This window comes from Condylura cristata, unplaced genomic scaffold (genome assembly GCF_000260355.1).
Source record: "Condylura cristata isolate star-nosed mole 26May11 unplaced genomic scaffold, ConCri1.0 scaffold00043, whole genome shotgun sequence".
NCBI lineage: Eukaryota > Metazoa > Chordata > Mammalia > Eulipotyphla > Talpidae > Condylura > Condylura cristata.
In genome coordinates, this window is record NW_004567144.1 from 2,225,063 (window position 1) to 2,240,299 (window position 15,237).

At 38.6% G+C, this 15,237-nt stretch overlaps 2 protein-coding genes across 3 annotated transcripts in view; one reads left to right on the forward strand and one right to left on the reverse strand.

Moving 5' to 3' along the window:
• OPHN1 (oligophrenin 1) overlaps positions 1–1,426 on the reverse strand; it is a 487,931-nt gene extending 486,505 nt beyond the window's left edge. Inside the window, exon 1 of the mRNA XM_012733926.1 lies at positions 1,125–1,426. The gene's annotated coding sequence lies outside the window, so the exon portion shown is untranslated. The remainder of the gene's footprint in view (positions 1–1,124) is intronic.
• A 12-nt stretch (positions 1,427–1,438) lies between these two features.
• The window catches only part of YIPF6 (Yip1 domain family, member 6), a 35,030-nt gene continuing 21,231 nt past the window's right edge, over positions 1,439–15,237 (forward strand). For both annotated transcript variants that reach the window (XM_012733927.1, XM_004694441.2), the window contains exons 1-3: positions 1,439–1,582; positions 11,183–11,311; positions 12,333–12,411. In XM_012733927.1, coding sequence (XP_012589381.1) covers positions 1,526–1,582; positions 11,183–11,311; positions 12,333–12,411 — 265 coding nt within the window. In that variant the 5' untranslated portion in view covers positions 1,439–1,525. The remainder of the gene's footprint in view (positions 1,583–11,182; positions 11,312–12,332; positions 12,412–15,237) is intronic.

Below are 15,237 nucleotides of genomic sequence, written 5' to 3' on the forward strand. Positions count from 1 at the left end.
GGTGCAGTTAGGTGGCAGCAGTTGGAGGGTTGTGGTTAGGAAGAGATAACTAATTTTCGAGGCTGGAAGAAAATAGAAGACATTGTGGGAAGTGTGGGAAAAGACTTGGTAACCGGATAATAACTGGTGGAAGTCATAACGGAAGTGGAAATGGGAAGCTGACACTGAGACTGGAGCTCTGAACATAATAATTCTCTTATAATTAAAAAAGGGTTTTTACTTACTGAGCTAAATTTTAATATCACCTGGTCCGTATTTGTGCAAATTCTGTAAATTTGTTTTGTTTGAAGAAGAATTAGCATTAAGAATATTTCAACAAGAATAACTGCGTGTATGCCCTGAATGCCTCCTCACTCTCTTCTCCAACACTATTTCTGGAAGGAAGGCATCAGGCCCTCCGTAACCAGCTCCTTTCCCACTACATTCCATATTCTTTTCCCTTGAATTTTGTTTTTAGTTGCAAATATATCTCACACACACAAAAAAAAGCCGAACTCAATATTCTATAATACACTTAAAATCATTATCCTCTTTTAAGACTATGAACATTTACAGTAGGGAAGGGCGTACTACTATCATGCAGGCCTGATTCCCTGTGTAAAAAATGCAAAGCACTTTCTATCATACCTATCTCACAACCACGTTGGTCTGAAGCAGAAAACTGGTATTCCATCTCCAGAGCGCACTTGGGTGTCCAGAATACAGCTTGCATCAACAGTAGCTGTATTGCCTGACCTCATTTTACCCTGGGGCCAATGTAAACTTAAGTGAGAAACACTCAGAAAGTTCCCGAATGAAGGAGAAAGCAGAGGTTGGGACATACAGGTATTTCTTCAAAGATATTCTTACAACTGTCATCCTTTTTCGGACTTCAAACATTTTCAGTGCTTGCGTCAAGTTGTTAGCAATTTGAAAGCTGTAGTGGGTCTGAAATTGTGGCGAATGTATAGAAGCTTCCCCACCTCCTCAGAGGGGGCGAGGAAGAAAGCTGGGGACAGAAAAGTTGGGGACAGGTTTGACGATAATTGAGAAGGTTCTAAACGTTCAAGAAGTGGGGAAGAGTCTGCGGAACCGGAGGGGCAGGGGCAACAGCTGAGGGAGCAGCTGGTTAGGGAGGGCCTGACCTCTTGCCGAGCGCGAGCGCGGAAACTTGAAGTTTCTCCGCGGGCCGGGGAGGGGCGGGCTTCTTCCTTCAGAGCCGCCGGGAGGGTCTGGCACTCCAGCCTTCTCGGGAGAGCCGGAAACGGATGCGTGTGGCGTCTGCGGGCCGGAGTTGGAAATCCCAGGAAACGATCTGACAATTCGGGCTGAGTGGTGACGGGGTAGCTCGTCCGTGGGCCCTAAGAAACGAACCGAGGCGAGGTGTCTCACACCGCTCCCCGGAGGCCAAGACCCTACGAAGGGCTTTTGCCAGGCGCCTTTTGGTGACGCGGCCAGCGCGCGCCGACTCGCCGACCGGCCGCAGGCTCCACGTCTCGGGTTCCGCAGAGGCCTGTGGGAGCGGCCCGGAGAAGGAAGGGCCAAGATGGCGGAAGCGGCTGAGTCTCCAGGAGACCCGGGGACGGCATCGCCCAGGCCCCTGGTGAGCTTGGGATCTGCGACAAAAGGGACCAAGGGTGAGGCAGAATGCCCTCTAAGGAAGTCGGGTGCCGGGCTCGTGGCCTGAGAGAGCTGGAACCCCTTCCTCCCGGCAGGCCCTTCCGGTACCTGATGCCAAAACCAGTCCCAAAACTGCACCTGTTCTTGGGGCTAACCGCTCTCCTCCCTGCCCTCCTCGTTCCTCCATGCCTTCCTGTGAAAGTCCTGATCACTTTCTTTCTGCGTACGCCCCCTACATTGTGTTAAGTTCCGAACTTTATGATTTCTTGAGTATCTGCCGCTGTCCCCTCATTTTACCAAGACCTGTCACTAGTCGGTGTTGGAAGAGCAGCTAAGATTAATGAGATCGCGCCCCATGAGACCTCGCGTTGGTTCTAACTTGCTTATTGATTTGCTTAGTGAACCCAGTAGGTTTGGTTTAATCCCTGCCCTCCCTACTGCAGCTCCTTGCCATCTGCTTCGTGACACTCTTGGTCCTCTCTCAACAGAGGACAATTTCCATGGCAACTACAAGCCCAATGCCCGGACAAGTGTTTAAGAACACAGGTTTTGGAGTTACTTTTTCGGGGGCTGGAAATCATCCACTCTTCTGCTTGTGTGAATTAGGGCAAGTCATTTCATGGAGAGTATTTTTGGCTGTAAAATGGAGTTTAAAATGCCCCCATCATAGAATTTTTAGGAAGCTGATGGCATAATTAATGGGAAGTATCTAATACAATCAGTGCCTTGAGCCAAGAAGCATAATTAATTCAGCATTCTGCCCCTACTTCCTTCTTCAAAACAAAGCTTCGTTATCGCCCACATATTGTTAAGTAGTTGTTTAATAAATGGTACTTACTTTGTCTTAAATCACAATTTAGCATAGTAGGGGGGCACTTAATTGGAAGTCAGGTAAAATTGATTCTAATCCTGGTTCTTGTTATTAGCCCCATTCCTCAATTTTTTCATCTCTTCATTCAACAAATACTTTTCAAGCATCCACTATAGTCCAGACACTCTTTTAGGCACTTGGAATAAAGCAGTCAAAGAGAGTGAGTAGGTCCCAAGTTTTCACATAGCAGTTATTATATCCCTTGAGGAAATTGCTCTGAACCCCAGTTTCCTCATTTGGAAAATGGGGATAGTAAATCATTACAGAAAATTGTGATAACTGATGAAGTAGTATACAGGCAGTACCTGATGTTACAGGTATTTAGCTGTTTTTAGTCTCCTTCTCTCATCTAAACTGCTCCACTCTTTATTTTACAAAAGTTTATTTTTACATCATTTGTACATTTTTTTCTTTTTTCCTCTTTTTTTTTCCATCTCAATTGTAATCCCCGTGATGCTCCACTCTTTTATGAAGATTTTACCAATTAATTTCATTGGTTCTGGTCACTTGTTAGTATCCACTCCACATCTGTTCAGCAGATATTTATTAAGTACAATGTGTAATGCACTATTTTAGTTACCTTAGGGAACACAAATGGCCTGACTTTATGGTACTTGCAGTCTGGTTTGTAGGGATATTACAGTGTTAAAATATAGGCATATATTAGAGAAAGTTACACATAAGATGTTAAGGAAATTTAAAAGAAGATGCTAGCTGCATGGTAGAAGTTACACTTGAAAAATGACTCCAATATGTGGATAATTTGAAGTTCCAGGTGAGCCTAAGAGCTATTCATGACTGAATACCCTCTCTGCCAGAATTGTGCTAGACATACTCTGCATTTTTCTAAATTTCATAGCAATGATTTCAATAGGTGAAGTTTTTTTATTAATAAATTTTATTGAGGTTACATTGGTTTGCAACATCAGTTACAGGTGTTCCACAGTTTTATTACCTCTGTTACCTCTACATCATGATCACTAGCAAATCTAGTTTCCATATATCACCATACAGTTGACACCCCTTTCCTATTTCACTCCCACTTCACTACTTTCACCTTGTGGTAACCACCAATCTATTCTCTGTATCTAAGTGTTAGCTTTTGCTTTATCTTGTTGGCTCATTCTTTATCTTCCACGTGTGCGTGTGAGTAAAGTCATATGGTATGTGTTTTTCTCTGTTTTAGTTCACTGTAATCCCTTCAAGATACATCCTTGTTGTAAATGGCATCGTTTATGTACACCTCTGTTCATTCATCTGTCAGTCAATTAAGTGTTTTTTAAACTATTTACTTGCAGATGAGTTGAGACTCATATGGTCTCAGAATGAGTTAGTGGTTAGGTAGGCCTGAAATTTAAGTCTCAGTCTGCTTAAAGCCCTATTTTCATTATGCTACGTAGTCTCTCACTGGTGAAGGTACAAAAGAGATTGGGTGGTATTTATACAAAAATAGGTAGAATGTTGTGACTGTAGTGGAGATGTGTTAGGAGGTAAGCCTTAAAAGATAAGGCAACTGACCTAGAGAAGCAGTATAGAACAGTGGTTAAATTGCCTCAGTTTGAGTCTAATCTTTGACAGTTAACCAGTTGTGGGTATTAGGGAAATTACCAATCCCTCTATAACTCAGTTTTCCATCTATAAAATGGAAATATACTTATACTTCATAGAGTTACTTGGTGAATTAAATTAGTTAACACATGTAAAGTACTTGGTAGAGTGCCTGGCACATAATTATGCAGTATTATTTCTTCTTAGAGGACACTAAACTTGGAGGTTTAATCGACAAAGAGCCAGTGGAAATTTTTGAGGTGGGAATGGTTTAAAATCATGAATTTGATAGCATAGTAAAGTTAGAGTTACTGCGGAGAATATCCAGAATCCAGGAGACTAGATACACTGTGCAGCAGTGATGACTATCAGGACTATGGCAGGGAGACATGAATATTTGGAAGATAAGGTGGGAGCCTTAAGGGTTTGCAGTGTTAGGGTGAATTTGTCTTAGATTAGTGTTTTTCAAATTTTAATGTGCACAGAAGTCATTTAGAGAATCTTGTTAAACTGCAGATTCTAATTCAGTAGGTTTGGAATGAAAGCCTGAAATTCTGCATTCTAATGGTGCTCCTTAGTGGCGTAGCAATTGCTGTCCCTAGTACCACATTTTGAAAAGTGAGGCTATGATCAAATGGGAGTACAGCACGTCCCTTAACAGAAATTTGTAGGAAGAATATGAGGACCCTAAAAGTTGATTAATTAAATTTTGGACATGTTGATTTTAAGATACTGGAAGGCCATCAAATAGATATCCAACAGTCATTTGGGCTCGAAAATCTGAACTTCAGGAGAGATCAGGACTGAAGATGTTGGCTTAGGAATCATCTGTATAGATTTGAAAGGACAGAATCTTGGGTAATATCTTTTAAATTTCTATTTAAGGGGCAGGAAGAAAAACTATAATAATGGCTGTAGCCTGTGAAAGGGCTGGCTAGAGATCATGTCACTAGTCATCATCTAGACATACACTCCTTCGAGCCAGGCCTCTTGGACTGAGCTGATTTCTGCTTGATGTTCCCAGTTGTTAACAATTTTTCATTTTTAGGATTTTGTTCAGTATCATAACCCATTTTCTTGCAGCCACTTTCTCAAGGCTGTAGCCCCTGCTTTTATTGTATTGGGGACCTTTTCTCTACCTGCTCCCCTTTGGCACAAGTAGCAAAGTGTGTTCACTTATTTCTGTGTACACATGTGTATATGTGCATGAGCCTCCTACATGAGAAAAGAGGAGGGGAATAGGACTCAAGTCAATTTTCATCCAAGTGAGGGGCTATTCAGAGAGCAGCGTTCACTAGGTGAGGACCTAGAAATCCTGTCTGTCATATGTGGGGCTGGAGGACCACAGGTCCTGGCTCAACTTATGAACAATGTTATTAGCTCATGATATACTGAGAAAGGGTTGAGATGAGAGTTGGGGTGGGAATCACATGACACTGTAGTGATGACTATGACTTCTGATACCAGTTACCTATAGTTAGGTCAAACTTAACAGTTTAAGGACACAACAGTCTACAAGATTGCTCTTATTTTAGACGCCAGTCCTAAATTTTGAGGATTCCAGCAAGTCCTCTCTTCTGACCTATTGGCTATAAGTTCAAGGAGTCCCTCAAGCTTCATGATTCACTTGGATATCTCACAGAACTCAAAACAGCACTATATTGTGGTTTCCTCATAACAGAAGTTTACAAATCCAAAAGAACAAAAGGAGATGTGTATAGAAAGGTCTGGGAAGGTCCTTAGCAGAGTTTCCTTATCTTCTTCCTGTGAAGTCAGGACCCTGTTAACCTCTAGGCACATCAGTGTGTGATAATGCACAGAATATTGCCAAACAAAGATACCTATATATATATATAGAAGTTTTGTTGGGGTTTTATTATGTAGGCATGGTTGATTGTTGTCTTCTCTCCCAAAAGGCCAGGTTTCTATCATGTGACTCAAAACTTCACCCTCTAATCTGTGTTAGATCTTTCTGCAGTAGTTATCCCATGCTCATTATTCAAAAATGACCAAAAGGTCTACTCTGAGGTGATAGATAACTTGTTAGGGCCCATCATGAATACCAAAAATACTATTATTTAGGAAATAGTAGAGGCTTAGAGGTTACCTCCAAGGGATAGGGTTCAAAGGCCAGCCAAATTCTTTATTGTACCATAGTGACTACTGGGATCAATACCCTGGAAATCCTGTACTTGAGTCCCTGCTGTGAGCCTGCTGCGAGGTAATAATGCTACCAGTCCTGTGATGATGGTACCATTATTACAGTTTTGAAGATGAGGAAATTTAGGCACAGAGAGGTTAAGGAACCTGCTCAGTGTTATACAGATAGTAAATGATGGAGCGGAGATTTGGAACCAGGCTCACTGGCTCCAGGAGCTCGGACTCTTAACCAATACTCTCCAGATGCCAAATATTGAACATTGACTGTGTTAGGTGCAATGCAGATATTATCTAATTTATTACATTAGCGTTTCCAAATGACAACAGAACTATGTTTGGCTTCAAAGCCCATTACTTCTGCTCTGTCCTAGCAATATCAATATCAATAGCAGGCAAAGAAATTCAAGAAGCAATGCTGTAGCTTGAAAAGGCAGTGTGATAGTGGTGAAGAGAAAGTGTGACTTCAGAAAGGGGTAGTTTACACATTAAGTGATGCAGAATATTCAAGGAAGGTGAAACTGAGAAAGGATTTATTGACTGAGGTCATGATTAGAGACAGTGCCAGTGAAGTTGTGTGGAGGCCAGTGCCAGATCACAAAAGGATTAAGTGAATGGTAGAATGAAGAGTAGTTTGATCAGAGAAAAGGAGAAAAAGGAGAGTGATTTAAGGTAATGGCTTTTATTAAGGAAGCTTTTAAATATATATAGTATAATAATAGACCACAGTGTGCCTATTCTGCCACTCTCTCTTCATCTATCTCCCTACTACAGTTCTTTGTGGGTTATTGTTTTAACCTTTTTATTTTGAACTAATTTTGCACATACAGGAAATTTTCAAGAATGGTCTAGAGTTAGGTATATACCCCTCATTCATCTTCCTCTAAAGTTAGCATTGTACATACCCGTAATACAATCAAGAAGATCAAAATCTTCTGATGTATAGCTTTGGGTGAGATTGTTATTTATCTTTGTTCTTTTGTAAGCCTTTTTTTTTCTGGCTACTTTAAAATTTTTCTCATCTTTGATTTTTAGCAGTTTATATGTATCGAGGTTTGTGGATTTTGGGTTTGTTTTCTCTTTAGCAACTTAACTTGATCAGGGTTCTCTGTCTTGGATCTGTCTTTTTATGTCTTCCTTTATTTTTTTTTAAGATTTATTTATTTATTCATACAGAACTGAGGTACAGGCCAGAGATGTGGAGGGTGAAAGGATTCACCAGACACAGAGTGGGGACCAGAACAGGCAGATCTACGAAGTACACTGCTGAGGGGAGCAGCGGGCGGGTCAGGAGCAGTCTGCCACGCCATGTGGATCTCCTCCCGGGCAGGCGGGGTTCGAACTCATGCGGAAGCGGCTTAAGCTTCTTATTGCTGTGCTTTAACCCGCTGCGCCACCAGGGAGGACCAATCTTCCTTTATTTTTTTTTTAAAAAATTGCCCATTTTTTTCAAATGTCTTCAGATCATTGTCTCTCCTAGGATTCTGATTATGTACACGTTTGACCATATTATATTGATCTACAGCTCTCGGATTCTCTATTTCCAACTTTATGGACATGATTATTGTAGCATTGTATTAGGTTGTACACATAATGGGTGGTATATTTTATAATTATTTATTTTAGTGTCAGTGGTTTTGAATGGCTGTCACTAATATTAAAACTGTTAAAAGCTTTCTTTATCCATATTGTATCCACCTATTTTGTGCATTTACCATTTGACTGTTATAGTTCCCATGTCTTTGCAGAAATTCATCCTCACTGGTGCATATACTTTTTCTACTGGAGCCTTTAAACATACTAATTATAGTCATTTAATTCTTTTTTCTGATAATTCTAATATCTGGGTTATTTAAGAGTGGTGTTGTTGATTGTTTTGTCTCATAGCAGTGGGTTGTGTGTGTGTCTGCATATACGTGTGTGTGTTTTGGGAAGGGAGTTTTTTTTTTTTTAATGAAATGCTGTCTGTCATGTATAGAACAGCATAGGCTGGGAATAGCACATCTTTTCTGCAAGTCAGTAACATCAGGAGTTGAAACGTGTTTGGTTCTTGCTATGGGAACCCTTGGTGTGTTACTAGCCTCAGATTCCTCTCCTATTACCTTGTGTGGAGGGTGGGTGCTAGTTTTCCAGTGTTTTTCTTAATGTTCCAATTCTATACTAAGCTTTCTGTTTTCCCTTTGCTGTGGCATAAAATAGTCTCTTTCCAAGCTCTAGCTCTTCTAGCAGCAGACTGCTGCTGATGTTACTGTTTACTTGCTAGGTAGTAAGAGGGGGGAGGTGGATTCTTTGTTGTTTTGGTCCAGCTGCCACCTTAGGCAGCCCACTTTTCCTGTTTCTCTGAGGTGGCGCTTTCTCGATGATCCCATCCTTCCCCCAGCCTGAAGAGACTAATGGTCTGACATTAGGATGGTTTCCTATCCCTTCCCCAGAAGTAGAGAAATTTAACTTTTCCCTTCTCCCGGCAACAGTGGGGTCTTCACATGTCCCCTGGAGGTAACAGTGTGCCTCCAGTAACTTTAAGGCTGTTTGTCTGTGGAGGAGAAGGGTCCCTTTCCTAATACCTGCATGTGGAACTCTGGGGGAAGATCCTGCAAGTTGGTGTGAACACCTCATGTCTGTTGCTTCCAGGGGTGATATACTCTTCCAGGGCTGCTTCCAGGGGTGCCACTCTTGGCCTTCAGCATTTCAAATTGTAGCTGAATTCTTACCCAACTGTGTAAAGCCCAGTGTTACTTCTTCTCATACTCATGTCCCATCTCTTCTCGGAAGTGCCTGTCTTTTCTGAGATTCCATTTAGCCTATTTGGTTGCCCTGCAGTCTTAGCTCCCTGATGGATTCATGGAAAGTTTTGATTTTGTAGTTGCTTTTTCTCACTGTACTACTAAGAAGGGTGCTCTTTCCAGCTTTCTACATCCTAGTCATAACTCAAATTACAATGTTGTAAAATGATTGGAAATAGTTGCTCTCTGTATGCTTGTGTATTTAATTCAACATAACAGTAGATTCATTTGTTCCATTTGTCTTGCAGTTTTAGGGACTGTCTTTAAATTTTAATTGTTTCATGAGTATATGTACTACTTAGTATGATTTCAAGCTGGATGTGTAGAAGAACATATTAAGAGAAGTCTAGCCTCTTTGTATCTCCTCCTTTAACAGAAAACTTCTTTAAAAATATGAAAAGAACAATCATATGACTCCTTACATTCAAAAGCTAGCATGTAGATATATACATTTGTCTCTCCTTAAATAAATGGCAGCATATATACAAACTTGTTTCCATGTTGCTTCTTTTGCTTTGTCAATACCAATTTTATTTTTTATATGGTGGTAAATGCTGAATTTGCTGAATAGCTTTAGGTTGGTCACTTTATTTGTTTTTAAGTTATGCTTATTGGGGTAACCAGGGTTTATAGCATTATATGTTTTAGGGGTATTGTTTCACACCTGTACAAATGTTGTTACATACTATACCCACCACCCAAGCTCCAGTAATCTTCCTTTGTAGTCCATTTTGTTTTTATTTAACACTTTATAATACATTTTTACATCGCTTAAGGATGGGAAATGTGTCTTTAGGTGATTTTGTTGTGGAACATCTTAGAGTATACTTTCACAAGCCTGAATTGTATAGCCTACTACATACCTAAGCTGTATCATATAGCCTATTGCTCCACGGTTGTCTGTGTAACTCATTGTTGACTGGAAGGTCATTATGTGCCTGGTTATATATATTCTTTAGAGCTGCTTCCATGCCTTATAGCTGCATAGTACTGCACTAGATGTATGAACATCCTTCAAATAGTCCTCTGTTAATGGACATTTGCGTTATTCTCAGGATTTTGCTTTTACAAATCGAGTTGGACTGAAAAGCCTGTGTATATCTCTTCTGTATTTTTACCAATTTTTCACTAGTCCCCTGAAAACGACATTGTTCAAAGTGTGATCAGTATATATAAATTTGTTTTATATGGCCAATACAGAATTTAGTACCATTTTGTATTCCCAACCCGAGTATGTTGTCAAAGTTTGGGATTTTTACTATTCTAATTGGTGAAAAATTTTATTTCAGTTAGTCATAAATGGCACATATGGAAATTTTTGAGGTGGGAAGGGTTTAAAATCATGAATTTGATAACACAGTAGAGTTAGAATTACTGTGGAGAATGTCTAGAATCCAGGAGACTAGATAAACTGTAAACTGTAGCATTACACATAATGTTCCACATAAACTTGTGGTCATCTAAAGTGAGATTGCATTTTTGCATTTAAATGGGTGTGATTGAGAAATTGGGTTTCATAAATCCTCTAAACTTATTCTTCCTAAAATTCCAGTATTCTGCCATCAATTCATCCTCAAGTGTTGCCCACTAAAAATAGTGTCCATTGGGCCAAAATCCATAAATGAAGAGATTGCTTCTATTTTTTTTTAGCAAGTTCAGTCAGAGTAATTAAATTTGGCAGCAAACATAGAATTTAAAAGTTTGCATTCTTGTAACTCACTTTGGAAATGACATTTGAGCTGTGGTTGCCAGGTAACCTGATAAAAGGAATGTCTTAGATCCAGGTGTGGTTTGCTGTTCCCTTGTTCCCATTTCCCTTTAGACTTTTCGTAATGCTCCTCTTTAGCCAGCAGAGGCCACTAGTTCCCATTGAGCAGAATTGCTACAGAACCTTACTTGCTATACTAGGGTGCTAGTGCTTTTTACTAGCTCTACAATTTGATTTGCTTGAATCATGTGAAAATTTCGTGCTTGAAAGAAACCAAATATATGAATGAGGTCAAGAAAGTGTCTATGACATCCCCCCGCCACCATATGCCAGCTCTTCTTTAAAAGAAATAAGCATTTGAGAGTTTAGTTACCTATAATTTAATGTCATATGAGCAATTACTTTCAAAAGATATAAACCTACAAAAAGTTAGTCCCTAGTCTCTAGGAACTGTTGATATCTGAAGAATGTTTCAGTTTATTATAGACTTTAATTTCTTTTTCATACTCTTCTCAGTTTGCAGGTCTTTCAGATATATCCATCTCACAAGACATACCTGTGGAAGGAGAAATCACCATTCCTATGAGATCTCGCATTCGGGAATTTGACAGCTCTACATTAAATGAATCAGTTCAGAATACCATTGTATGTTTTTGGACTAGTTGAGAGAACTTCTGTTCAATATCATGGAACTAAATAACTAATAGTACTTTGTAATATTTTTGTTTACTTCATTGATTTTTAATATATTTTATTTACTGCAGTTTAAGATTTTCCCTTAGAGGATGATTTGGTTTAGCCTTTTTTGAAAGCAGATTAATTATAGTGGGTATTAAGAATCTTAGAATGTCCTATCTTTTTAAGTTGATAATTCTGCTTCTGAAGATACACTATAAAGAAAAAAAAATAAATACAAATGTATTTTTTAGAGTACAGAAAAATGTTCCTCTAAGATGTTCATTGTAGCATCTTGTATAATAGAAAAAGTTGAATAACTGGGGTTATTGATTAAGTAAATGATACTCTATTTGGTGTATTGGTAAACATTTAAAATCATGTTTACAAGGAATGAGGTGAAGGTGAAGAAATTTCAAGGTTAAAAAATTAGGGCAGAATTATCTCCAACTTTTTTGAGTTTATGTTTATATTAACATACCCATCCTCAAATATCTTGATTGTTTCGGGGAAGTATGTATCTGGTTTCTGGGAATTTATATTTGCTAATTAAATTGGGAATATTGTGAAATTATTTTATATATTGTGAAGAATGTAGTAGCTGGAGTAGCTAAAGTAGCAGGCTAATGGTCCTATCACATACAAACTAAATGTCAAATACTATATTTTGTAAATACCATATTTTGTAAAGCATCTTTTAGTAAACTACTGTTTTAGTTTCTTTAAGTAGCATATTAAGAGGGCTATTTTTTATGGAATTGTAAATATCAAAATAGGACATGTGGATGTGCTCAAAAGTTAGATGTTGGCTTATGGAATGAATAGAAAGAACAAACTCTATCTCTCTGGCTTCTTTGGGGACTGGAAATATAGCTCTAAAATTCAAGGAAGGGCTCCCAGGAGAATGAAAGAAAAGAAATTTAGCAGTGAAGTAAGGGGGCTGCCTGGCCAGCTTGCCATCACAATACACCAAGTTGTTTATGTCTTTCAGATGCGTGATCTAAAAGCTGTTGGGAAGAAATTCATGCATGTTTTGTACCCGAGGAAAAGTAATACTCTTTTGAGAGACTGTAAGTATATAAGGTTTATGAGAATTTGTGGTTTCTCAGCATGCCTTATAATTACTTCTAAGTGCTTTATAAAGTACTTTGCCATTATAATCACTTTATAATATTTGCCATTATAATTATTTTATAAAGGTAAAGGCATCATTTTACATTATAAAACATATATAAAATATGTAAATTAGATGTTTGGAAGGAATACAATTTAGAATAGAATTGCAGAGACTGGAATATTTTTTTTGCTTATTAATATATTGACCTTATGAAATATAGACTATATGTCATCACTTGTTATAAAATATATTACAAAAAGTATTTTTTGGAAGTTGCTAACATATAGACTCTTCGTTTAACCAAAGTTCTAAGTTTCCAAGGGAAAGGCAAAATGTTTAAGTGTAAATTAGAATAATAGAAAATCCCCATAAAGATTAACAATTGACATTATTAATTTATATTATTTAAGTGTTATTACTGTTTTCACAACTGCCTCTTTGTTCGAGTTCTTTCAAAGCAGTGTTTGCAATAAATTATGCTCTTATTTAGGACTTATCCTTAAAATTTTAAACCTTTCATTTTTCTTTTCTTTACAAGAATTCTTGGTTTTCTTAGTACCCTTTATCAGAACAATTGAGTGTTTCCAAATTAATAGAAATGTTATACATGAGTGTACCTTCTGCTTTGGCAGCATTTTAGCTGTAATATCCAGATATCAACTATGTGACAAATTATGCTAGCACTGTGTGGAGACAGGGTACAATGTCAGAATTTTTTCAGCAAAGTACACTGTGGGTTCGAGCTGACACATGGCTTGCTGCCTTTGGTATGCAGTAAGAAGAGCATTAAATGGTGATTACATCACTGTCTAATCTTAGATAAGACAGCTAACTTTTTTTTTGGTAAAGATCCATTTATCTATGCATACAGAACTGGGGTACAGGCCAGAGGTGCGGGGCGGTGGGGAGAGCATTCACCAGAGACAGAGTGGGGAGCAGAACAGGCCGACTGACGTACACTGCTGAGGGAAGCAGTGGGCGAGACAGGAAAGGTCTGCCGTACCATGTGGGCCACCCCCCACCCCAGCCAGGGATCAAACTCACACCAAAACAGATGTGGCTTTCTTCATAGTGCTGTGCTTCAATCCATTGCACCACTAGGGAGGGCACCAAGACAGTTAACTTTCTGAGGCTTAGGTTTCTTCCTCTGTTAAAGTGGAGATAATGCATGTACCTGGTGATGAGGATTAGAGGTAATGCATATCAACCACCTCTCACAATATCTGTCATTTAATAGGCACCCCATATATGGTAGGTATGATTCTAGTACCTCCTCCCCACATAATATCCTTACAGCAACTTTGTGAAATGTAGGAGTTATTATTCCTGTTTCACAGATGAAGAAAATAAGTATCAGAAGTTGAATGCTTTGTCAAGGTCACAGAGGCAGGATTAGAACCCAGTTTTCAAATTCAGTATCGTTGCCTTTCTACCACTGCTCTCCCCTGATGTGAAGAAATCCTTTCAACTGCTGCTGTGGCTCAGTTCAAAGCAAAGTTGTTTCAATCACAATGCAAACCAGTGTTATTAATTTTCTGATTAATGATGAATATCATCCATGTCATTTGTTACGATCTGTTCCCAAACTTGTGTGGATAGGTAGGCTGAACAGGGGTGATTAAGCCATGGCCAGAAGTTTATATTTCTGCCCTTACCCTGTTATCATAGCTCTCACAGAGTGGCAAGGAAAAAAATCACACTTTGTAAAATAATGTTAAATAAAACCATACCAAGATACCACTTCACACCTATTGTGGTGGCTGTTATCAATGAAAATTAGCAAGTGTTGATGAGGATTTGGAGAAACTGGAACCTTTGTGTATTGCTGGTGGGAATGTAAAATTATACAGCCACTGTAGAAAACAATATGGTGGCTCTTTAAGGCATTAAGTATAGAATTGCTGTATGATCAGCAATTCCACTTGCGGGCATATACCTAAAAGAATTGAAAGCAGGAACTCAAATAGATTTTCATACATCCTTGTTCGTAGCAGCCTTATCCTCAACAACCAAAGGGTGAAACAACTCCACTGTCCATCAGTGGATGGATGGTAAACAAAATGTGCTATGTCAACATAATGGAATATTAGTTTTTAAAAAAGAATTAACTTCTGATCTATGCTGCAATATGGAGGAATCTTGAAGACTTTATGCTGAATAAAATAAGCCAGACACAAAAGGACATATATTATTCCATTTATATTAGGTACCCAGAGGAAATAAATTGAGACAGAAAGTAAAGTGGTAGTTCTAGGGCCTGAGGAGGAATGGGGAGTACTGCTTAATGGGTTATAGTTTCAGTTTAGGAAGATGAAAAGTACTGGAGATGAATGGTGGTGATGGTTGCACAACAAATATCCTCACTGCCTGTAACTTAAAAGCATTGTAATATGAATTGTACTTGAATTCAATTTTTCAGTTAAGTTAAAAAAAAATAGCAAGAACACTAAGAGTTTTATCAGAATGATTATGTATTATTATATTTTAAAACATTGTTTCCAAACTTTCCACTCACAGTGGTATAAAGACTATTCACATAATTTTTTATTTTTTTGCATCAGATTTGGGAAATTTATTGAAATGTTCTGGGCTAATTTATAGCATTTGGGTTAACTTGTGAGGGCTCCATGTGAACTTGAAAGAACAAGTATTCTGTGATTTTTGAGTTCACTGTTTTATGCCATGGGTCCAATGAGCCACATTTCCTGATACTAAAAGAAGACTCCGGAGGTTATACTAGAGGACACTTATTTCTCTTTCTTTTTTTTTTTTTTTTTTT